This window comes from Apteryx mantelli, chromosome 16 (assembly GCF_036417845.1).
Source record: "Apteryx mantelli isolate bAptMan1 chromosome 16, bAptMan1.hap1, whole genome shotgun sequence".
Taxonomy (NCBI): Eukaryota; Metazoa; Chordata; class Aves; order Apterygiformes; family Apterygidae; genus Apteryx; species Apteryx mantelli.
Genome location: NC_089993.1, coordinates 20,967,270 through 20,990,693, shown reverse-complemented (window position 1 = coordinate 20,990,693; position 23,424 = coordinate 20,967,270). Strand labels below are relative to the sequence as shown.

Genomic DNA, 23,424 nt, shown 5'->3' with positions numbered 1-23,424 from the left:
AGACAAAGGTTAACTCTGCCTGAAGGAAAGCATACGCTCCTGACTTACGAAGGACCAACCGAAGCACTGCAGGAAGGCAGGTATGTGACTGTACCGAATTAGAACAGACTGATATGAACTAGCAAGTCCACTACTGTGCAGAAGGGCACAGGAATACACAGAAGTGATATAGACTATGTAGAGATCTAGACTATGTTTTTATCTGGGCATAATGACACCACATGGCTGAATGTTAACGCCTCTCGAAACACAGATGAGCCTACTCCATGCCCAGATTGGCAGAGCAGACTCTTGAGTTGGTTGCATCCATGCAGATAAATTTAAAAAGACATTTTAGACACATATGCGTACACATAACACATGCAAACACCTAGAAGCGTGTGGTTTGATTCTTCGCTTAAGCCTTTGGACTGTTTCAAAGACTTTGCTCTACAACCTAAAGGAGTAAAAAGTAAAAGTGAAAATTGAGGTTCTTAATATGACTCAGAGCATAACAATGTCGCAAGGTCCAAGCCTTCAGCCATCACTACCTAGAGCACAAATTTCAATAGCTCCCAGGTCACCTGTTACAACGGGAACGCGCTGATGGAATTAGAAGCGTGCAGCTGGACCACAGCTGAATTTTCAGTGCCTGGCCAAGGTCAGGTTTCTGTTGTGCAAAGCACTGCTCAACCTCACTTCAGCTAGTTTCACGCTCCCGGTTCTTTGATATCACAGGGCTAAATACGAAGGCTCCAGCGTCTGGCGCTGGTGCACTCCACACTGCACGTGACTGCAAGGCAACAAGGCTAACACCAGAAAGCTGAGCAAGGAACACGGAAAAGGGAAATGACCCAAGTTACGGATCACCTGGAATGCCTGTAGTTGTTGTGCTTGGTTAAAAGAGCAAGGCCTTGCATTGCACCCAAGAGCGGAGCGGAATATGAGCAACAAATGAATATTTTGCTGGTGCATTAAGTGGCCAAAGTACTCCAACTGTCCTTCCACCAGTAGCCCAAGAGCCACAAGCAACAACATGCCACATTCATGCATGTTGGTAGCTCTGAAGGCCCAGACAAACCACAAAGTGCTGTTCACAGGGTCGGAGAGAAACTAGCAGGAGACAAACCTTTTCCAGACAAACTAGACAGGTAACAACCCAGTTCTGCAGACAGACTTTTAAGCAAAGCGTAAGCAACTTATCCAAGGCTATTCTGGCAGAGGTATTCATTGCATCCAAAGCTCTGTCCTAGTCCCATTCTTTAACCTTCTGCTAATAAGTTTCATTCCCCTACTGATGAGGAAGAGTCATTTGCAGAAAGTTGCACTATTATTTCCACGTTACTTCGATACAGCCCTACTTGTGAAACACGGTGCCTGGGCCAGAGACTCTAAAATACACTCAAGGGAAGGGCTGATGCCACTAAAATCGTCCTGCCAGGATTTGCCATGTGCTGTCCAGTTTGAAAGCATCCCACAAGGCCTGTATTATAATTTCCAGTATTGATATTAGATGAGGCCATATAAAGGAGCCCCCAGACCAGCTATATCACACAGCAGCTATGTCTGTACATTCCCTCAGTGGACAACATCACTCAGCAACTGTTTTAAAGGCACCTTTCAGAAGGACCTTTTAGAAGTAGTGACACTGACCATAGAAATAAGAGAAAGCTGAGAATATTTCCCCCCTCGTAAGAGCTGTGCTTCCCCAGCACAGCCCCCTATGCAAAGCTTAATCAAAAAGAAGAATGAATCAACTTTCGCTTCCTTTTGAGGTGAGAAGAGGGGCCTAGCACCGAAGTTTGGTGAAAGGAGACAGGATATCAAATCATGCAGTGCACCAGGGAGGCAATGGCTGCCAGGACAGGCAGGGAGGCAGGAGTAGCCTGCGGTAATCCTTATGGACCAGAGTGAAAAACAGCACTGCCCGAGCTCGCCGTGCTGCTGAGGCTTTGCAACGAGAACACGCAACATACGAAGCAGCTGTAGCGCACAGCGTGCCGATGGCAGCCCACGCATCTGCTCACACGCGATGGATGCTGCGTGGGTTTGCACCACCGCTGCAGCAGCTCGGGTGCCCAGGAAAAGGGAGCAGAGAGCAAGGCGGGTGCCGCCGCCGCGGGGGACGGAGGGCAGCCGAGCTCGTGCTCGGAGGAGACCCTGCTCCCGTCAGCCGTTCCCGCCGGTTCTCGCCCCCAGCACACGCTTCAGGGAAGAGGCATCTCCATCCCACCCCCGCTGCCGTGGGGGAAACGGGCTGGGAGCTGCGGAAGAACAGGCATGTGCTACAACAGATCAGGAGACAGACTTAGCGCGGAACAAGCAGCATCCTGCATTTCTCCCTCAGCTCTTCCGCACGGAGCAGGGTAATTATCACGTCCTTTTCTCCCCTGCAAGAACAGCTATAAGGCAACTGTGGGATGTTATTTGACAGCATAGCTGAGCCCTGGACCTCAGAAGGGCAGACATAAACAGCATCCCGGGCTCTAGGCAGCGCGCAGCACCACGTAACAGTGGAGGAGCTGTAATTCTGCACAGAGCCACACAGAGCCCAGAGCTTCCAACAAGTTTGCTCAAGCACAGCTTGCTAAAGTTCATGCTTTGGCTTTTTATTCATCCAGCTCTGCTGTCTAAGCAGATTCTCTCATCTGCTACAACCTGTCCTTAAAAAGCAGCAGCCAGGCAGCAGGTCAACCCCTCCGGCCAAGCTCCGGGCAGCGTTTCCGCGCAGAGCTCCCACGCGAGCACTCACAGCCACGTGGGTCTCCTACTCGTGCCGCTTCTCTTCCCTGCTGTAGAGAGGGGACCACTAGCCACACACCCAGAGATTAACAACTTCAGTAACAAGGAAAGCAAAAAGCGAGTTTTTCAGGCATTTCAAGCCATCGCTTTCCGCAGCTATTTAAATACGAGTTTTTTATGCTGTCTCGTGTACATGCACCTCTCCCAGCAGCAGCGGCACACGCAGCCATACAGACGTTCCCGTTGTCACAGGCTCATCCCGCCCTGCTGCAGGGTGCAAGCAGCTTCCGGCAGCTGTCGCTCCCGACCCAAGGGCCGGCGGCGCGATCAGCAATGCCGAGCCACAAGCCTTCTCAATTAAGCTGCTCATTCCTGTGTAATAGCTTGGCAGCTCATATGCAGCAGGGCCCGGACACCAAATAAAACCTAAATAGAACAAGAGCTGAATGTGTAATAACCCAACCAAACTGGAACAGCTGTCCTAATAGGCAGCAACCTCCAGAAGGCCACTGCAGAGCAATTAGGAGCCCAGTGGTCTCCAAAGCGATGGAAAGATGAGATATGACTCCTTTATTAGGCATCCATCAGCCCTCATTTATTAGAGGAAAGACTCATCAAAACCAATAGGCAATAAAATTTAAGTACCAACACCAGGGGTCCATTTACACACACCTCCGTCACCATAAAACGTACAATTAGGCAGCCACTGCCCCAGAGTTTCCAGCACCCAGGCACACACTTGTGAACTCTTCTACATTTTGGGGTCATTTACTAGCCCCAGAAATTTTGTGAATAATCGGTGTTAAAAGAACCTGTTTGACCCTAGCCCTCCTGAGGGTTCAGTTTCGGCCTTGTTAATAATGGATGGGTAATAACGGCCCCTCAAAAAAAGCAAGGGGTATTCCAATGATTAGAAGTTCACGGTCTTGAAAGCGACCGTCTCGAAGCGCATCCCCGTGGAATAAAGATATACACACTTCAGGTCTGGCTAGAGACAATCAGCATTTTTCAACTGCTAACTGTCATTCCTAAAGCCAAAAGCTTTAGCACCCCATACAACTCAGCAGTGAGCTGACAGCTATTATTTTAGGAGTCTCCATATGGACCTATTGCAGCATCTTGCAGCTCTAATTTAGGGCACACGATGGCTTGGCGTGGATGGTTACGCTTCCATCCCACAGGTTCATTAAACAACGGAGTGTTTTCTCGCCAGCTTTGCAGCGGCACAGCGTTGCAAGAGCTCCGAGCTCTGCGCATCCCGCTCATTAAACACAAGTGGCTGCAGGAGAAAATATGAAAACAAAAACACTGCCTAAGAACACAAGCCTCAAAAGCATACCCAAAGGGTTAGTTTCTGTAGAGAGAGGGAAAAAAAGTACTCCGCTTCGTGCTGCTGAGGGGTGCTGGCTTGACCACACCGGGAGAACGGGTGCTCTTACAGGAGGAGAGGGCGCTTCTCGCTCCGAAGACGCGGCTTGCACAGTCACAGGCGTCTCCCGCCCCGAGTGCAAGACGTGCAAGAGAAAGGGCGCTGCCACCGCACGGCAAGCGCTCTGTTTGCAGACAAAACCCGCCGTTCAGCGGCAGCGATGCCCTGCAACTTCCCGTGCGCCTCGTCCTCCCACCTCAGCCACGCACGTGCTCCCCGGCGCTGCGGAGGCATGCCTGCTGCGCGGGAGGCGCCGCCGAGCAGACTGGCACCTTCGAGCCCGGAGAGCCGTTCTGCCGTACGCGCGTTCACGTGCAACGCGGAGGTGTGGATGCAGTATGCGGATGCAACCACAGCTCTGAAAGCAGCGGATGCCTCTCGGGCTGGGAGCGCCGCTGGACAGGCGCACGTCAGGCATCCTACAACGAGCAAGTGGGTCAGCAAGGGACAAGCATCGCTGCCGCTTGGTTTCAAGAAGGGATTCTCCTCCAAAGAGGGTGATGGCTACTCAGGCAACCAACACCTCCAAGGAAGCAGAGGATCCCTCATCAGCAGCGCTGTCAAATGCAGCCAGACATCCGAGCAGACGCACGGCACAACATCGGCGCTGAGCAGCAAGCGGTTCACGCTAGCCTGAGGAGGAGAGGGGCACGGGGGCAGAGCCGGGCAGGACCAGTCGCATCGGGACCTCCGTCACTCAGCCGTCTGCATGATTCAACACTCCTCTATCGGCGCCCAAGCTCGCTCCGCTTCTGCGGAAGTCCATCTGGCCCTGCAGGAAGGCTGCCTCCAGGCTCAAAGCCGTGAGGACTGCGCCCGTAAGCGGGAGGCACTGAGATGCCGCGGGGAGCGTGTGCCGCTTCTGCTGCCAACCAACCCGTTAGCACGTTTGCTGGCTCCGTGGAAGCCACCGGTGGAAAGGAGCACCGCTCTCCGCTCCCCTCTCCCCCCCGTTGCTTTCTTCACTAACCAGTCAACACCACCATCTCAGGTTTTCCAAGCGTTCCAGGGCTTGGCTGAGGAGGGTGAAGCCACCTCCCACCCCTTTGCTTCCCCCTTCAGAAGTTACCAGATCAGCCACATTATTTTGAACCGTCTCTAAATGCTGACATACCACTAGTTACTCACATGATTTTCCTCTCGCTTTTTAAAGAAGTATTTTTGTTTCACTCTGACATGGTGGAAGAAAAATTACGCCCAATCAGCTTGCGATAAGGGAGGAACTTGCAGCAGAACTGTGCAGTCTGAAGCACACAGCAGCCAAGGCACCAGATTCAGGAATAAGATAAGTCGGTATACCCCAGAGCTAGGAGGTGGCCCCAATTGCTGCCAGACGTAGTCTATTTGCAGCGTTACACCAACGTACAGAGACTGAATGGAGGGAAGCGTTACCAATCAAGTTTGGGAAAAGGAGTACTCCATTCAAATCTCCATGGTCTGGGACCTGGAAAAGGTCCAGAAAGGGAAAAAAAAAAGATCAAAGATATGAAATTGCACGTGGGGAATTACTGAGTGGGCAGAACCCTTCAACCTGAAGGAGGGACAACTTAGGGAGCCCAAGATAAAGCCTACAACAGCATGCCTGGTGAGAAGGGGGCAGTAAGGACTGGTAGCTTATTGTCTCTTCCAATACAAGAGCTAGAGGCCATCAAATGAAGCTAGTGACAGCAAGGCCCAAAAGCAAACGAAAGAGGGCAATTGCTCAGGCTATGAGAGACCCAGAGAGCTCCTCGCTCATGCGAGTCCGTGCAGACTTTGGGTCAGGTAGGTAGCACAGTCAAACCATGAGAAGCATCAAGACACCAAAACTCAAGCTATGTTGTATAAAGTTCATTTTACTGGTTCTAAAGTAAAGTATCTGAAAGGCAATTCATAGGTAACTATTGGATTCAGTATTTCTTTACAAGAATTGCAGCCTTATAATTTCTGCAATTAGAAAGGGAGTTCTTCTACAGTGATCTAAAATAGAAGTTTTTGTCATAAATTACTAGCTTTCACTCCCTTCATACCTGAGCTTAAACTGAAACTTAAATGGAAATTTACAGGAGAACTAGAAAGTGAGTCAGTCTGCCCTTCGCAACAGTTCATTTATTCTCATCCTCTTGGACTCAGTTAACAGTAACACTAGAGAAAATAAGTTTCTTCAAAATTTCCAAAACCCAGAACTGGGGGAGTTAGTTCTGAAAAGAAACTTGTCTGTGTCTTTGAAGCATCAGCAACACCTGCAGGAGGAATCGCCGGGCAGGGACGCTCTGCTCCGATTTCTGTTCCTGTTCAGTCAGCCGCTCCGGGAGGCAGGGATATCCTCCAGCTCTGTCCTGCACTGCTCAGGACATACTTTCCCATCCAATGTCAAGGAGGTATAGTCAGCACATTATGTCACACAGCTACTACCCCGTTTTTTCCTACCCACACAAGGGAATGATTCCCGTACCAGCCTGGGGAAACGGTTAAGACAGATCTAAAATATAAACATCTTGCCTAGTAATTTTGTTACTTGGGCCAAACTGTAGCCTTGCTGAAGGCAAAATAAATTTTGTCTTCTGAAGTTTGCACATTGTGAGGCAAAATGGCTGGAGATTTAACTTGCATTTGGGACAGGAACTGCAACCACTTGCAGCTGAGCTTTAGCAGATATTCAAAGGGGGGGGGGGGAGGAAAATCAGTGATACAGATTAGATCCTTTCAGAAAGTTTCCCAAGCAAGCTGAAGAGTTTGTCATGAGAAAAAAAACAGCCTCAGGTTCTCGAAAGCCCATCCGAGCAGAGTCCCCACGAGAGCCTGCAACCCCCCTGCCAAGCCCTGCCGAGGAGCGGGCAACACCTCGCTGCAGAGGCAGCTGGGTCCGTCCTGCAACCATCTGTTCTCACATAAACCCTTGGTGATAAAGCAATGGCCTTCAACTACTGAACATGTGAGAGTCAGCTGGCTGTCCTCGTCTGTTGGGGAGCACAGATGCGGAAAGTCCAGGGCAACACCCAGTCCAAGGTTACGGAGGCGCTCTCTCTTTTTGCGCTGGTGATGCTCAGCATCAGCTCGTGCGAGCTGACAACAGAGGCAGAAACAAAAGTTTGGAGGATGTGTTTCAAAGCGACTTATTTTCAAGCACCAGCAGAACTCGGATTCAGAAAACATGCTGCAAAGCCTCCCATGCAGATACATGTTTTCCGAGTATTCAGGTCAATAGAGAGACTGCTGTTAGACACAAAAAAATTTCTTTTTAGGTATCTAATAGGGGAGAATTTAATTCTGCTGCAATGTTAAGAAAAGCAAGCCATTTCTCATACAGTATTTGATGACAGTTCTTGTCCACAGCTGGCAGACAAGTATTCTCTTCCCTTACAGCAGAGTTAGAAGAGCAAAACATAGAAGAACTCAAACTCTAAACCGTTCTGCATTAAGGCAGATATTCATATAGTTCAGGGAAGGAAGAAATTTGAACTGCATAGTTTGAAGTTACTTCAGAAAGATTAAATGTCTACAAGGATTTAGTACTCAACGCAAATGCAAATCACCATAATGGTTTCCCAAGCAAACGAGCTATCGTTACATTTTTTCCAGTCCAGCAGTATCTTACTCTGAAGATCTAATAGCAGCCCTACTGAGCAGCTGCTAATTAAAGCCTCCCCTCCTGCCAAAACCCCAGATTCGGAGTCTCTAAATGACCCAGTAAGTGAGACTTTTTTCCACCTCGAAGCCCTAGGAGACACTAGGTCACCGAAGATGCGCTTTTCACCACCGCGCGTGGTTGTACATTCGCCCACGCTCTACGCAGCGACGGTGTCTAGGTGGCCAGGACGGAGGGGTAACGCGGACCGATACCCTTGGTACCTCCCTCCGCTACGCGACACGAAAGCGTTCAAGGGTTCAAAGACGCGGCACCGCAGCGCATCCCGCCCGGGCACGGGTCCCCCCCATCCCTCCGCATCGCCTCCAGGCCACCGCCGGTCCTGACGCAGAGCCGCACGGTCAGCGAGCCCCTTCCTTCCTTCCTTCCTTCCAGGCTCCCCGTTTCCGCTTTCCTTTCGCCAGGTGCCCTTACAGCCGCGGCCATCGGGGTCGGCGTTGGAGGCGCCCGCTCCCCAGGCTGACGCGCGTCCTCCAGCTCGCCCCTACCGCGCGGCGACACGGAGCGGCTCCGGGGGCCTGGAAGGACTTGGAAGACGAGACACGGCCCCAGCACGCTCGCCGGCAAGACGCCCAGAAGCGAGACCTTCGCTTGTTTCAGCACGAGCGCCCTCCTTCCACCCCGCTAAGGAGTCGCTGTTGAGGGCGTCAGGGCTGCGGGGCAGGACACCAGCTTTCTCCCTGTGACTCGGGGTCCCATCCCCAAGGATGATAACTCAACATGATGGCAGAAGGCTCCTGGGACAAAGCAGCGCCAACCTCCGAGACGGACGGCTCGCAGGACAAGCCGCCAGACCGCAGAGGCGCGGACGCTGACGTCCGAGGCAGGGAAGACGCCCAGAAGCGTACCCTCCACGTCAGCTCGGCCGCCACGAGCACCGCCGCTCTACTCGCAGAATAACTCGCTACTGCTGGAGACCCACAAGCCTCATTTCCAGAAGGCTTTGGCCCTAAGGCCGAGGCAAACAAACAAAAATTTGGAAGTTAATGGTCTGAGCTATCGAGATGGCATTTAGACGCATGACCACACAAACATGAATTAGTTCCGTTTTATGCCAATTCCTAGAGCAGAAACAGAAAAGCAGCAGAATCTTCTGTGGCACACTAAAAAAAAAATGGAGGGCAAAGCGGTCCGGTCTGGTCCTCTACTCCCCTCAGAGTTGTCCCCTCTTGCCAGCTCTACGATTCTCCACGTTCAATTACAGCTATGGCAGGAGAGACCACTTGGCTCTGATCAGTCCAGGAAGAGCCAGTTATTCCATCAACCTCTTCAGAAACTAATTGAACATGGAGCAGCTGATAATCTTTCCCTCAAAAGCTGTTTTCGTGAAGAAGCCCATGCAAAGATTGAAGGAGGCAAGGATAAAATTAAGCTCGTAGCAAAGTTAATCTCAACGATGACGACATAGCAAAGGGTGTTCCACAGTAAAAACGGCTCCTGGAGCTCAACACCAGGCTATAAATAACAGTTCGGAGGATTATTTCAAGCTGTGCATAAATCTCCCATCAGTATGAGAAAGGGGACAATATAGTGACTTAGCCTGAAGGCACCGGAGGGATAGGAATTGCCGGAGACACAGCGGCTCCAGCACCGTACCCCGAGATTCAAGGCGGCGAGCTTCGCGGGGACCACGCCGCCCCTCTTGGAAGCTCGCTGGCGCGACTGCGGCTACGCTCTGCTGTTTGGTGGGAAAGCCGCATTTCTCTCTCTCGGGAGAGCCTGGCGATGCAGGTTGTGCCGTTTTTATTGCTTTGTTAAACCTTTTCATCTTGGCTAGGTTAACGGCAAGTTACGGAGTATTTCTAAATCTTTGCCCCCCAAACCAAGTTAAAGCGCTTGGTGTGATGAATGCAAAGAAAAAGAAAAAAAATAAAATAAAAACAGATCACTGCCTCTTCAGGGTGGGCACAATATTAACCACCTGGACAAGCAGCCTCGTTTCGCTTGCAAGGCAAGTGTGACGGTCCCCCGCCGAGTAAAACACCAAGAGGTAACGATCTCTGAATCAGCCTCTCCCCAAACCGTCGCGCTCACAAAGGCAACAGATCCTGAGACGTGGTAAATAATGACTTTGCACTGCGTCAGGAGCTAATCCACTCAGTGATGCAAATTGAATTCGTGGGCCACTTCCCCCTCACTCCAGCTTCTCTCTGATATTATAAAACAACGTTAGTACCGACTCCCCTGACTTCACAGCTTTGTCACCGAACAAAGTTGCATTAAGCCATTCACAACACCAGGAAGACTTTCGCTTCTCTTCACAACCTCTCTTCTTCATTCTTCTATAATTGGAAATCATGAAAATGCATTTGTTCATGTGCTAAGTGTCAACTATGACATGTGCTTGCTGTTCAGGCCAGAATAAAGGTATTTAGCTGTTCCCTCTAAAGGTGAAGCTATTACCGCGACATCGTTTCACATGGCAACCCGAGCTGACAAGGAATCCACCGGCATGATCGGCTGAAACGCACCGACGTCACGGGTTAGGAGGAAGGGGAGCGTCTGGAGGCCGTGATTCAGGCATTACAATCTTTGTGAGCCTCCCCGTCGCCGACTACGTACCAAACGTAGGCAGACCGCAGCAAGAGGCAAGAGACGGGACTACGGAAAACTGAGGTTTTTAAATAAGATGCCCAACTGATGGCAAACAGGGCTGTCCCAAGCAACTAGCTGTTTCCATCACCCCCAAGGGAGCACGCACGCTTGCCTAAACTCACCTTGCGATCCCCGCACGTGTCTCGGGTGAGCCTGGCCGCGCCGGCGACCGCGAGCCCTGCTCCAGCCCAGTCGCTCCCACGACTTACCTGCAAAGCCCCGTTTCCCCCCCGTTTCCCTATCCACCCCGGAATTCACCGCTTCTGCATCCTGCTTGGAGCTAGTACGATTTTCTTGCTTAGAATATTTTTTCTGAGGACTTGGCACTTCCACCCAAGCAGGAAAGTTCACAAGCAGTCACTCTCTGGAAAAGTGCAGATTTAGCCGGATACACAAGAGCCAACGTAGCTGGAAGCGTACCGTAATGCACCCCGGGTTAACAGCTCCAGTAACTTGCGTGCACTACAGCCTGTTACTGTCGGGTCTTTTGGCAGCACTGCCTGTACAGCTAGGATTAGCAGTAAGTATATTCTGTTTGTAGTATTTACACAAGATGCATAAATCTGGCACAAAAGCGAGATTTAAAAATGGAAACAAATTATTTAAAATGAAAAGATGTAGCTCAGACGCATTAAATACTTAACACTTGATGCACTTCAGCTGCGGCAGGAAGAATTTAGCCATGGTGGCACGTGCGCTCGCAGAAATTAAACTCCAAAACCACGAGGTTAATAAGGTTGCAGGTGTTCACCCCAGAACACTTGTCAGAGCTGCTTTTCCTACACGACGGGAAAAAGCAGGACAGCTATAAACAGCTGAGGAAGCCAGCCCAAACCCCTCAAACACAAACAGTTTGAGTGGAGCCACAATTATGCCTCAGGTCAACTACGAGCCACAAAGAACCGGCCAGATAACACACGCGCTTTCTGACGGCGCACGCCATCCACAGCGGCTTGCGAGCAACCCTCTCGGCTAACACGTGCCAGCAGATACACTGTGCAGGCTACCGAAGGACGCAGGAGCAGCAGCAAGGAAAAATCACGTCTTAGTTAATAGCATTTATCAACACATAACAGGAGAGTAACTATTGCTATACTCCAAGTCTGCCAAGCTCTGGAAAGTCACCAAAAGAGAGGCACTTTGTAAAAAAGGACAGAAAGCGACTGGCTTCCATAGCACAAGGAAGAGTAACCTCTTCTCAGGAAGAGGACGATGAGCCCTATTCCGCCTCACACCGAGCGTTAAACTGCAGCTGACGCGGCTGCAGGGGAACCGTCCCGAGTGATTTATGCATTGCAGATCAGCATGCAGCCAGCAGGCAATACCCATCGCTGCCAGCAGATCCTAAGCTGAAGGATACTGGCAGCGCGCAGCTTAATCTGCACAGTGGAGCTGCACGAATACATCTGCCACGGTTTCACAAAATGCATTTCCTTTTAAAGAGAAACGGGAGCCACGCTGGAAGCAATGGCGCGAGTTGAGTTACTGTAGGATGTACGACCCCCCTATGGATTGGTCTTGCCTCCTCCCATATCTACTAACAGCTAAATAATCCTCAAAAGGAAAAGGAGGACTACTGCTTTCAAATTACCCGTTTATTTAATTATACACAATTCAGGCGGCCTGCTCGTAAGGAGAACATTTTTGTTTATTTTATTTTTCCAACGGAGGCTGGTCTAACAGCAGGGCTAATAAACCACTCGCAGCCTGTACTGAGGCAACCAGAAAAGAGAGGACGGAGTTCCAGCAAGAGTCGCAAGCCGCGGAGATCCTCCTCTGCTTGAGGCATGACCCACACCAGCCCCGGCAGCGGGAGCCCCTCTCCAGCGCCAGGCATCCCGCCGGCTCCTGCTGCTCCCCCGAGCAAGCGCAGGGCTTTGCTCGTTCTCCCCTTACAAACCTGCAGAAATATTTCTTAGGGGACAGCAGCTGTTTTAGGAGGCAACAGCCTCTGAGCATCTCATGGTGCATGGCACCGACCACCACCAGGACCCAAGCCAAACGGGCGACCTCAAAACAGGAGAAAGCTCCTTGGCTGGAGTCATCTCTTCGCTTCAGCCGTTCCAGTCAAGCCCCGAGCGCTTGCACCACGCGGACCCTGCACAAGGAGCAAGCGTTCAGGCTCTTCAGCACACCAAAGCCAGCTTTGGCTCAGCTCCCCCATCCAGCTCTCGACAGTCACTGCTGGAAACTGCGGCAGCAGCTTGCTGCAGTCTAAGCCGTTTGCTGCCCATCAGGGCTCCGCTCTTTGGGATGAGACACGATGGAGTGGGCTGACTAAACCCCCCGGGGAGAGGCCCCCACGGCTGCTTCTCTGCGTGCTGCCGGAGGAGCCCTCGCCGCTCCGGTAAACGCAGCCAAGCACTCGACTGCTTGTGCCCTTGCACAGCGTCGGGCGCGACGGCGAGCAGAGCACAGCTCGCCGGCCGGGAACGCTGCCTTCCCGGGAAGAGCTGCAGCCAGAAGAGCTACTTGTGGGAATTGCTTCTGTTTAATGCAAAGAATTTGGCTGCTGCAGAGCGACACACAACTGAAGCTTTCTTCCTCTCTTTCCCCCCCCCCCCATCCCTCCCACAGCTTTTGTGGAAAACTGACTCTTTGCCGACGGCTATTCCAGCCTGGCAGGACAGGGCCGGCCGGAGTGAAGTCTCCCCCCGCCCCAAAAGCGCTTTCTTTCCTGGGTGCATCGACAATAGTCCCAGTGTTCGGGAAACACTCCCTAACATTAGCTCCGATGGGAGCGAACAGCTTTGGGGAGACCTTCATCTTCATTCACTGGGTCCTTGTTTGGAGGACAACAACATTTATTGAACCCGTTTTACATCTCTGCTGGTAACCTAGCCCCTCTCCCTCCGCCCGCCCCCCATCTGCTTTGCCCCAGGGGACACCTGGCCAAGCCACAGCAATCCCCAACACCCACCAACCCTGGCTGGGTGGACCGTGGGGTGGGAAAAGCGGTCTCGAGCCGACACGCTCTTTCCTGCCTCCCCTGAAGCAACCCATTTCCACGGCTTGGAGGCAGGGAAGCAGCAGCCCACGGATATTCCTTCCCAGAGGGGACGGTGAAACCCAAGGGACAGTCTTCATTTCTTACTGCACTTGTGCCTGGACACCCTGGCCCCATTTCTCTGTTCGGACACAACATTTCAGTGCAATAGTTGAATTCTGGGGAGTCATTGCAAGGCTCCCGCCCTGAGGAGCGCAGTAGCTTTGGCTCCAGCAAGAGTTTCTGCCACCGTTCGAGGTCCAGGCTTATGCTGACACGCAGGATGAACAAGCGATCTGCCTCACCTTGTTTATCACGGCATCACGCGCAGAACGAGGAGGGTCTGCGGAGCGCTGCACGCTCTCTCCTCCCTCTCCCCTTCGCCTGGCTCTCAGAGACAAGGTGCGCAGCCGTCATAGGCAATGCGAGGGACACTGGTGACTGCAACGCAGGACAACACAAAGACATCGCAGCGGAGACCTCAGGCAGCACCCAGGGTCACGGTGCAAGGAGCCCTGCTTCTGCGGTGATGTTTGTCACCTCTGTTAAGAGCGAGCCCTGTGCAGATCTGCCTTGCATTTGCAACTCTTGAACAAAATGAGGAACACGCTGCCCTCAAGACCTACAGTCACACCTCTCCTACAGAGAGCTTGTTACTCACCTTCTCTAAACGGCTCTACTTTATGGACTTTCAGAATAATGATTCACGAAGCAAGACGAGAGGAATTAATCGCGCAGCACTTCAAACACCCTCCACTGCTGTTCTGCGTTGTCCTTCACGCCGGAGCCTTATCACATGCACAGAAAGGCTACCAGCCCACGGCCAGACTCTGGCAGGTCCAGAGCTCTGTTTATGTTAATGTGTAGCACTAATCCTCTGCACAGCTGGCTTCTGCAGGAAAAAATCCACCCAAACATTTCTCTTGGGCAAAATCCCATCCCACCCACCATCATATCCCTTCTCATTACCACGCACATTCGAATCAGAACAGGAGACAGCACTTTAACATTTCCCTTCTGATTGTACACTTTTTAATTACATGTTCCAAGCAGTTCTGCCCTGAACTATATTAGGGGCACAGTTAGAAGTGAATTTCTTAGTCACAGCGATCATGAGACTTATTTGCTGATAAATCCAAAGCAGGACTGGATAGCATTGATGAATGTTTCAAGCATTTTTACTGATTTTTTTTTTTTTCTTTTCAAATGAACTTAGAGCAACGATGAGCTATGCTGGCCAGTTGGGGGAAGGACTGCGACACACCAGACAGGCCAAACTCCTCTAGCCTGAGCTTCTAGATAAACCCCAGTAAGTTAACAGAATTCGGGCCAGATTTTAAGAAGAGATTCAAACCCATCTCCTGTTTTGCACCAGGAATCAAATATGCATGGTCTTGTCCTGTTTTGCAGCCCCAGCACCTTCCGCCAGAGCCGAGACAGGCAAGCGCGCAGGCACAGATCAGAGTGCCAAGACAAGGGCCAAGGTAGGCACGACCAGATCTGCTGCGCGGTCAGTCAGACGCCCGCGGTCACGGCAGCATGGAGCTCGAGCCGGGCAGCACGGAGCCGGCACCGCGTTGGCACAGCCTCGCTGCCTCCAGCATCCACGCTAGCTAGTTTAAGACACGATCTGAAGGCTTGTCACTCGTTGCAGCGCAGATGTACCCACTCCTCAGGCACCCAGGACTACTGGGTGCAAAACTGCAAGGAGAACACAAGCGTGGCCTGCTCTGTATTCTAGCATGGGTTTGGAAGAGCGATCTTTGCAGGCCTGGCTGCAGCAGTGGTCAGCACCGGCCCTGGAGCAAGGAGCCAACCACTGCCCCATCCAACCAGCCACGTGCTCATGGCCACCGCTTGGGTGCCTGGCGCCCTTCGTGCAGTGCCCTGAGCCACAGCGCTGGAGAAGGAAGAACACAAGCTTCCTGCTCGTGTAAGGATGCCCCGCCACCCTTGCAGGAGCCCCGGGTGCAATAAGCATCCGTAGGATTGCGTGCAACTTCAGCCGAACGTCCCTGCTCTCGATTAGCATGCATCCAGAAAAGCCTGTATCATTTGCTCAAAGGTCTCCTTAGGGACAGCCCAGGCATTAGATTTCACTGGAAGGCTCGATGACTTGAGAATAATAATCACGGAGGCTCAGCTACCGGGCTGGTTTAGACCCTGCAAGTGGCAGGCACCAGCGAGACTCGGCGCGCGCCCACCCGCTGCCCCCGCGGCGCAGGAGCCCCGCGCGGGGCCAGCCCAGGCAAACCCGCTTTTCCCAGCTTCCTATTTCTGATGGCGGCCAGCAACGCGCACCGAGGGAAGGAAGCGGACCGCTCAGTTATCAAAGCCTAAGATCATTTTAGCATGGCAGCTATCACAGCAGATGAGAGAGAAAAATCCACCAAGCTAAACTGCAAAGGCGGAAGGGAAAGAGAAACCACGTCCACCAAGAAACTTTAAATGGACTGTTCTGCGCTGTAAGGAGATACGAAGAGGGCTTAACATATCAAGTGATCCCTGCTGAACCTGATAGCCACAGACCCTACGCAGCGAAAGGTTGCTGCAATTTCAGATTTCCTTTCAAGGCATACCTCCTTCCTCAGTTGCTTTTCTGAACTGCTAGTATTAGAGCAGGAAAGAGCAGCATTAGGGAAACCACCTCAGGGTACAGGCTTTGAAAGAAACTTAACCATTTGACCAAAACATAAAGGGGTACATCTTCCCATTTTCCCCATCAGCTCTCTTTTTATTCATAATTCTGCAGAACCACAGGCCATCTGGTGCAGCGAGCAGGGGACCAGACCGACTTCCCCTTTCTATTTCTACCTGCTCCAAAGCACCACCACTGGCAGCCAAAGAATCAGGTTCCTCGTGCCCAGAGACTCCACTGTGAGAATACTGGCGATTGTATTACCACTGCAAGGCACACAAAAAAAAATCTCCAAAATTATGTTTCCAATTTCTGCAGCATTATATAATTAGCATCATTTGTGTTGCAAAAGTAATTGCAGTAACATTTTTAATTAGTCTATTTGAACACTAACGTTTCTCTAGTGTGCATAATATGTTGACACTAAATTACTGGGTTTGAGGCAACTCTGAATGATTGGAGTTTGTTTTGCTTTTGTTTCTCACTTGCTTAATACAGTCAATAAAGAGGCACATTGAAAGCCTGCATGGAGTTAATGGCGACAAACAAAACAACCTAGCATCAGTATGAGCTGCAGCTTAAGAGACCAGAACTGTTATGGGTTTCACTTCCGCCTGGAGGGCAGCAAAGATGTGGGGGAAGGAAGGGTGGGTTTTGAAGGCAGATAGCGAGAGAAATACTTGCTTAAAACCTAAGTCCTGCCTGACTTTCTCTAGCTGCTTAGTTTTTGCATCAAATGTTGAAACGAAAACACAAAATGAATGAGTACACTGGATTTGGAGGGGAGGAAGAAAACCTAGAAGAGGGAAGTATATTTTTTTTATGAAGTTTAGAAAGAGAAATGTTTGAGGAGTATCGTTGCTTACCCAGTCATAACTAGAGATAAGAAGAAAACATTTTTCCCAGAAAAGTTACTGCGCAAGATCTGAGCATCTGTTATTAAATGATGCTTTGCTCTCCCCCTCTCTCTCCAAAGGAACCAAAATCTTCTTTCCAAGATCTTTTCTGATTACTCTGCACATGTGAAAACAGTAACAGATGCAAGTTATTTTTTGCTCGTTGGTGAGAATCACATTACATGGCTCTTCACCTCTAGGTGAGCATTTCTTCCCCCTGCTCCTCCCAAATTCCTAAGGTGAAAATGCAGCCTAGCAGCTCTGACAGTGATTCCAGGTTAAGTAAATTTGGTTCTCGGTGCCTGTGCTCTCACCACAAAACCTGTAACACAACCAATACCTTGATCTGCAGCATCGGCAAGGAGACCGAGCGCTGCATGGACAGTAGGAGAAAGAGACCCCAAGGATGGCATGTAGGGAATATTAGCAGAAAAGACGGAGAGAGCTGTCAGTTCCCAGAATCTGCACATTCTGAGAATAAGACGGAAGAACGTCATTCTCTTGGGCTTCCAAACTAGCTCGTTTTCCTTTATCATTCTTAAAGCACTGCTTAGGAGAACTGAGACAGCAAAGCCATCAGCTGCAGCTTAAAGGCCACACATCATTCTTTCATGACAGTCCGCTGACAACAAGATGCTTCTCTCCCTCCTCACATTTTCCCCGGTGATGGCATCAGGCAGCCGGACCTCAAAATACAGGAAGGCGGAAGGGCAGAACACACGGATACCCCTTTCTCTTTGTCGTACGCGAGGTCACATCGCAGCCTGCGTACCTCCCAGGTCTGACAGGTCACGAGAGCATCGCCAGGAAGCCCCATCTGCACCTCGGGCTGACACGCAGCCAGCGCGTGCAGAGCTCCCTCCCAAAACGAGTTCACATTCCCGGCAGCTCCGGGCACACCCACAGCACTCCGGCGAAATCTGCATCTTCCGATGCTGCTGCGCCTGGCAGCGCAGTGATATTATATTATTCCGCAAGAATCCGCCCTGCTCCTCGGGACAGCGTGCACATAGACCTCCGGCTGCCCAGCAAAGACGTGCTTCCTCCCTTTAAGGGGGTAGTAGCCCAATAAGTTTTAAGATTTATGCAGGGAAAAGGAGATTAGCAAGCAGTTAAGTGGCATTTGCGGTACCCATTAGTATTTCAAGCTACAAAGAGCCAGCTTCTCCAAACTTCCTGCCGAAAGTCACAAGTAATGAGCTAATTAACAATCTAATTAGTGAAAATGTCCTAGAAAGAAATCAGGGCATAAGCGAAAACCTACTTAAGCAAACATGGCAATAGAAAACAGCTCAGAAATGAGACGGGCATATGTTTTAGCTACGTTTCCAGGCATCCCCTCTAAACAACGGAATAAAATAGTTGGGGAAGTTGTTAAAGTTCAACTAATCGGTATTCAATAAAGGGAGAGTTAAAAACTACAATTAAAGGCTTACTGTAAGCCACTTAGAGTTGAAGAAACAGAACCCCTAAACAAAAGTTAGTCCTGAGGTTTCTTCGTAGATATAACTTATTTATCAAATGCAACAGCAGTCGCAGCACAACACGCAGAACAACCCGAACAGTCTAGTGTTTGATGCCAGCAGAGCCTCATGAAATAGGATTCATATACGGCATGACCAACTGGTGCAAAGGATCCCAGTTTAATAGCTTGATCAACTTTGGGAGAAGGAGTAATGCCACGCACAGTGCCAGGCTTGGCACTCCTAGCTCTTTCTCCTGCCATAAAAGAAATTAAATCCCTCCTGGAGCTTTCCTTGGGTAGCTGTGATTTCAAAGCAGATGGCATGCAGTAGCGAGTTATAGCTCATGCTTGACTTTCTAACCTGGAAACGTTCTACATAGAGACACCGTGTGCCTTCCACCGTGGGATACCAACTGCAAGATGCTTTCGCGCTAATGAAGATCACACCCACAGTTTAAGTTACAGCAATCTCACTATTAAGAGCACTTTACAACGAGAGATCTCAAAACCTCACAGAAGGGGACATATGTAAAAACCCACAGAAGTTCATTGATTTAGGAAGGTATTCAAGGTAAAACTGGTCTACTCTATGTACTGCAGCCTGCAAAATTTCAGGATGCTATTGCAATACACAGTAATGTGCTTCTCGTGTTTGTAATAGCAGAATAACTTTGAAAGTGGTTTCTTAAGGCAGAAATATACGTCACAGACCAGTCGCACACCTTTGGAAAGATCACTGAGCACAGCATACTAGTGGGAATCCTACCGGTGTTACTTCAGCCTCTTAAAGACTCCTACTTCAAGGAACCGCAGGACAGAATTGCTTTGTTTAATATGGGGGGGGGGGGGTAGGTCTCTACGTTTGGAGGGCAATTGCCATGCATTAGCAAGTCTGGGACTATCCTTCCAAGTCCCATTTACTGACCTCATATGGAAGACTGATTTAATACTGGTTAAAAAATTTTAAACCTTGAAGCAAGTGCACAATTACAGGTTTGGACAATACTTCTTAATGGCTTGAAGAAAAACTTTTAAAAGGCACAAATTATCTGATACTGAACACTATAGGTAGAACTGAGCAAAGCACCAGAAATTAGACAGAAAGAGAGAACCCTGCTCCAGCAGCAGATGATCCCAGCTAGCCTTTTCTAGCACACTTCAAACTTCAGGGATGTTACATTTGTGTAAACATGCCCGGCATGATGCTGCATGCCCCATAAGGAAACTCAAGAAATGAATGGCTGTATAAACATAGGAAGACCCGCAACAAGAGACCTAAACTACACAAAGTTCTTCTGAGTAACAGGATTAAACTGCCCATTTAAAAAAACTCAGCATCTGCAGCAGGTACCAGAGGTAACCATAAGCTTGAATAACACCACTAGGACATGTTTTAGCCTTCGTATCTGCTTTTTCTCTCCTTGCCATCAGTCAAGGCCTTTAGCTGAAGGTTTGGGATCGGTGATAGGGATGTTTTTGGTATTTTAAGGTATACTCTTAAGGCAGGTGGCAAGTGCTATGGATGAGTAGCAGCATGATTCAGAGATGATTTGATTGGGCTGGATTTTACTGCCTGTAAGAGCATCTGCAGGGATGCTCCCGAGAGCACCGAAGACAAGAACCGGTCCCTCCCAGCGTCTCAGCACTGCCGCCGTGTCGCGGATGCGGGCCGCAGTAACAACCCCCGTGCCCGCGCCTGCCCCAGATTCCAGGTGCAAGGCGGGCAGAGTTCGCACCTGGAGACTTGGATCCTCTGCAACACCTCACAGCTCGGCTTTTGATTCTGTGCCACGCTATAATCCAATGGGGTTTGTTTTCTGGTTCAGATACAAATGAAGTCTGCCAAGACTAGCAGCTCTTGTGATATTACAGTTATACAGGGGTTTTATTCTCATGCAAAATACCTCGTCTTGGGATTCGGCTACTCGCCAAAATGAAACTTTACCCCAAATATTCTTAAGAGCAAGATTTCAGTGCCAGCAACTACAGGTGTCAGCCGTGACAATCTCGAGCCCAGACCTTAACCTCACACAGCTGAGGCCCACGCCATCGTAGCTAGGATTAGCTGTGCTGCCTGCAGCAGACACGACCTACAGCGTTAGGCTAGCAAAAAGAGCGCTGAGCACCCAGATAAAGTCAGGTTAGCTCATCTTAATTTCATGAGGGCACATCGTAAGTCCCTAAAAAGCCCTTCCAGAATAAAAACAAAGAATTCCGGTTGTAGTAACCTAGAAGCTGTTGCAACATATTTTGTTACAAAGCCTCACTTTTCCCCAGCAACACAACTAAGCCATTCAAGTTCTTCCAGACGGCACACCACGCCAGCGTGTACCGTTTGCCGTTAGAGCACATGTTTTCATATTAAGTACATCTAAAATGATAAACTTCCCTTTGCCTTTTTTGGGTGGACTCATCTGAGGTCTTCACCACTTATCTCCGGTAACAAAACCTGACCAGCAAGCGGCTTAAAAGCACCGACCAGTCGCTCGGTCGGTTACAAAAATGACTAAGCTGCTTCCCCGGTTTGGGCACGGCGATTCCCGTGCGGATGCCGACCGGACTCCTCTCCCTCTCCCTCGGCCGCGGCAGCGACGCTCCCCGCGGCCCCTTCCGCACCGGGCTGGAAGCGTAGGGAGGCCACGGGGGATGCGGGGTCCCGGGAGACGGGGCCAGACCCTGCCGCCCGCCCCGGGGGGGGGGGCAGGAGAGGGGCCGCAGAGGGCGGCGATCCCGGCCCGGCGGGAAGCACCCCCGGCCCCCCGCGGCGCGGCACTCACCTTGACACTGGAAGCCCTGCTTCCCGAAGCCCCTGCGGAGAGAGAGGCACCGCGTGAGCGCCACCGCCACCGGCACCGAGACCGGGACCGGACCCTGCCCGGCGCCGGCCCGCCGCTGCCCGGGACGGGGGTCCGGGGACCGCTGAGGGAGGGGGGGGGCCCCGCGGGGCCAGGGCAAGGGGGGGGGTCTGGGGCAAGCTGGGGGGATCCTGCAGGGCTGGGGGGGCCCCACGGGGCCAGGACGGCTACGGGGGTGGGGGGTCCCGGACAGGCTGGGGGGGGCCCCGCGGGGCCGGGGAGGGGGGCGTGTGTGTGTACCGGGGGCGACTGAGGCAGGTCCCGCGGGGGGTCCTCGGGGCGACGTTGGGGGGCGGGGGGGGGCACCGCCAAGGCGGGCTGAGGGGCGCGGGGGGAGCCGCCGGGCAGGGCCGGGGGGGCGCGGGGAGGAGGGGGGGGGGGTCCCGCGGGGCCGGGGCGGGGGTGCGCGGGGAAGGGGGGGGGGGGTCCCGCGGGAAGGTGGGCGGGGGCGGCGCTCACCAGATGAAGTCGGTGCAGTGGCTGCAGAAGGTGGGCTGCTTGAAGAAGCGCGCCGTGAACTTGTGGTTCTTCACCTCATGCACGTTCTTCTGCCGCAGGGCGCCCTTGCGGGCGAAGCGCACCGGGCCCTCCTCGCCCTCGGGGCCCGGCGCCGCCGGTGGCTCGGCCATGCTGCGCGCGGGCTCCCGAGCGCCGCCTCCGCCGGTTCGGCTCGGCCCGGCCCGGTTCGGCTCAGCTCGGCCCGGTTCGCTCCGCTCCGCTGCAGCTGGGGCCGCGGCTCGGGCTGCGCTCGGCACCTCTGGCTGCAGCTGGCAGCAGGCACCGACACACACCCGGCGCCGCCCCGCCCCCTCATCTACATAAAGGCGAGGCCCCGCCCCCTCGTCTGCATAACAGGCCCCGCCTCCCTCCCTCGTCTGCATGGCAGGCCCCGCCCCGCCGCTTCTCCGCGCGGCAGGCCCCGCCCCCTCCCTGCTGCTGCAGCGCGGGCCCCGCCCCGCCGCGCGCGCGGCTCGGCCCTAGCCCCGCCCACCCCCGCCGCAGGGGCGCGCCTTCGCCCCGCCCCGCTGCTTTGCATGCTCATTTGCATGGTGGGGGGAGGGAAGGTCAACCGCTCACCCCCTTCCCGGGCGGTGGGAGGGGGCGTGGCCGGGCGAGGCTCCACCCTCGCATCTCATTTGCATACATCACCCCCATCCCTAGGGCTGGCGGCGCCCAGGTGCATGGGGCTTTCAGGGCTCCTGGGCCCTCGCTCCCCGCCACCACCGCCCTCGCGGGGGGGGGGACATGCGGTGGCCCCCAGGTCGTGCATGAATAGTAATAAAAAACAGGGAAAATCCTGCCTTAAGTCAGTCGGAGGCAGCATCTGCGCTGGGCTGGGTGCGACCCCTGCCCGCTGTAAGGGAACGGCCTTTTCCTTTTGCCTGAACTCTGGGGAACAACTTTAACTGGAAAATAGTAACGAAAATATTTCCATGAGCAACAAGGATTTCTAAATTCCAGCTTGCGCTGCTGGATTTCGGCCACGCGATCGTTTTCCATCCGTGGACCAGGACCGTCCCCGCTCTGCTGCGATCCGGCCCCCCCATCCCACGAGCGCTTTACCCCCCAAATGCCCGGCGCCCCCTCTGGAATTACATGCCCAGGAGGTTTACCAGAAATAGGCCCAAAGCTGTGATGACGCGGTTGCTTTAACGGGCTCATTACAGCGATAAAGCGTAGCTGACCTGCCCCGCTGGTGCCGCCTTCCCCAAAACAGCCGGGCTTGCTGCTAACACCAGGCACCATGTGATTTGAATGCTAAGGCGGAGGAATTAATTGCAGGCATCCCTCCTCGCGCCGTGGTTTTGCCGTGGGACAACGGCGGGGAGCCTTCCCGAGGCCTCCCGCCGGGGGCGAGGGGAAGCGGCGGCCGCGGGGCGTCTTCTGCTTTGGGTGCGAGGCCCTGTTCGCTCGCGGCTCGCGCATAGAAATCGTGGCGCCAGAAATAACTCTTTGTGCGCGCAAAGGAGCGAGAGTAATAATGAAAATAATAACGGGTCATTTTGATTCCTTTCCCGTGCGCTTTCGTGAAAGAAAGTGGCCCATTAGCCTAAGTGCGCACCGCACTGAGCGGGTAGCCGTGCTAGGCTGAAGCCTTCTCATTTTAATTGTAAACTGTGTGGTTTGCTTATTCCTTTTTTTTTGTTGTTGTTCTTTTAATGCATGTACCCATTTCCAAACACAGCCCGCCTGGCTGCTGCATGTGAAACA

At 52.3% G+C, this 23,424-nt stretch overlaps 1 protein-coding gene across 1 annotated transcript in view; it reads right to left on the bottom strand.

Moving 5' to 3' along the window:
• PRKCB (protein kinase C beta) overlaps positions 1 to 21,923 on the bottom strand; it is a 137,553-nt gene extending 115,630 nt beyond the window's left edge. Inside the window, exons 1-2 of the mRNA XM_067306271.1 lie at positions 21,673 to 21,923; positions 21,136 to 21,167 (exon numbers count right to left, since the gene is read on the bottom strand). Coding sequence (XP_067162372.1) covers positions 21,136 to 21,167; positions 21,673 to 21,842 — 202 coding nt within the window. The 5' untranslated portion in view covers positions 21,843 to 21,923. The remainder of the gene's footprint in view (positions 1 to 21,135; positions 21,168 to 21,672) is intronic.
• Positions 21,924 to 23,424: the final 1,501 nt, after the last annotated feature.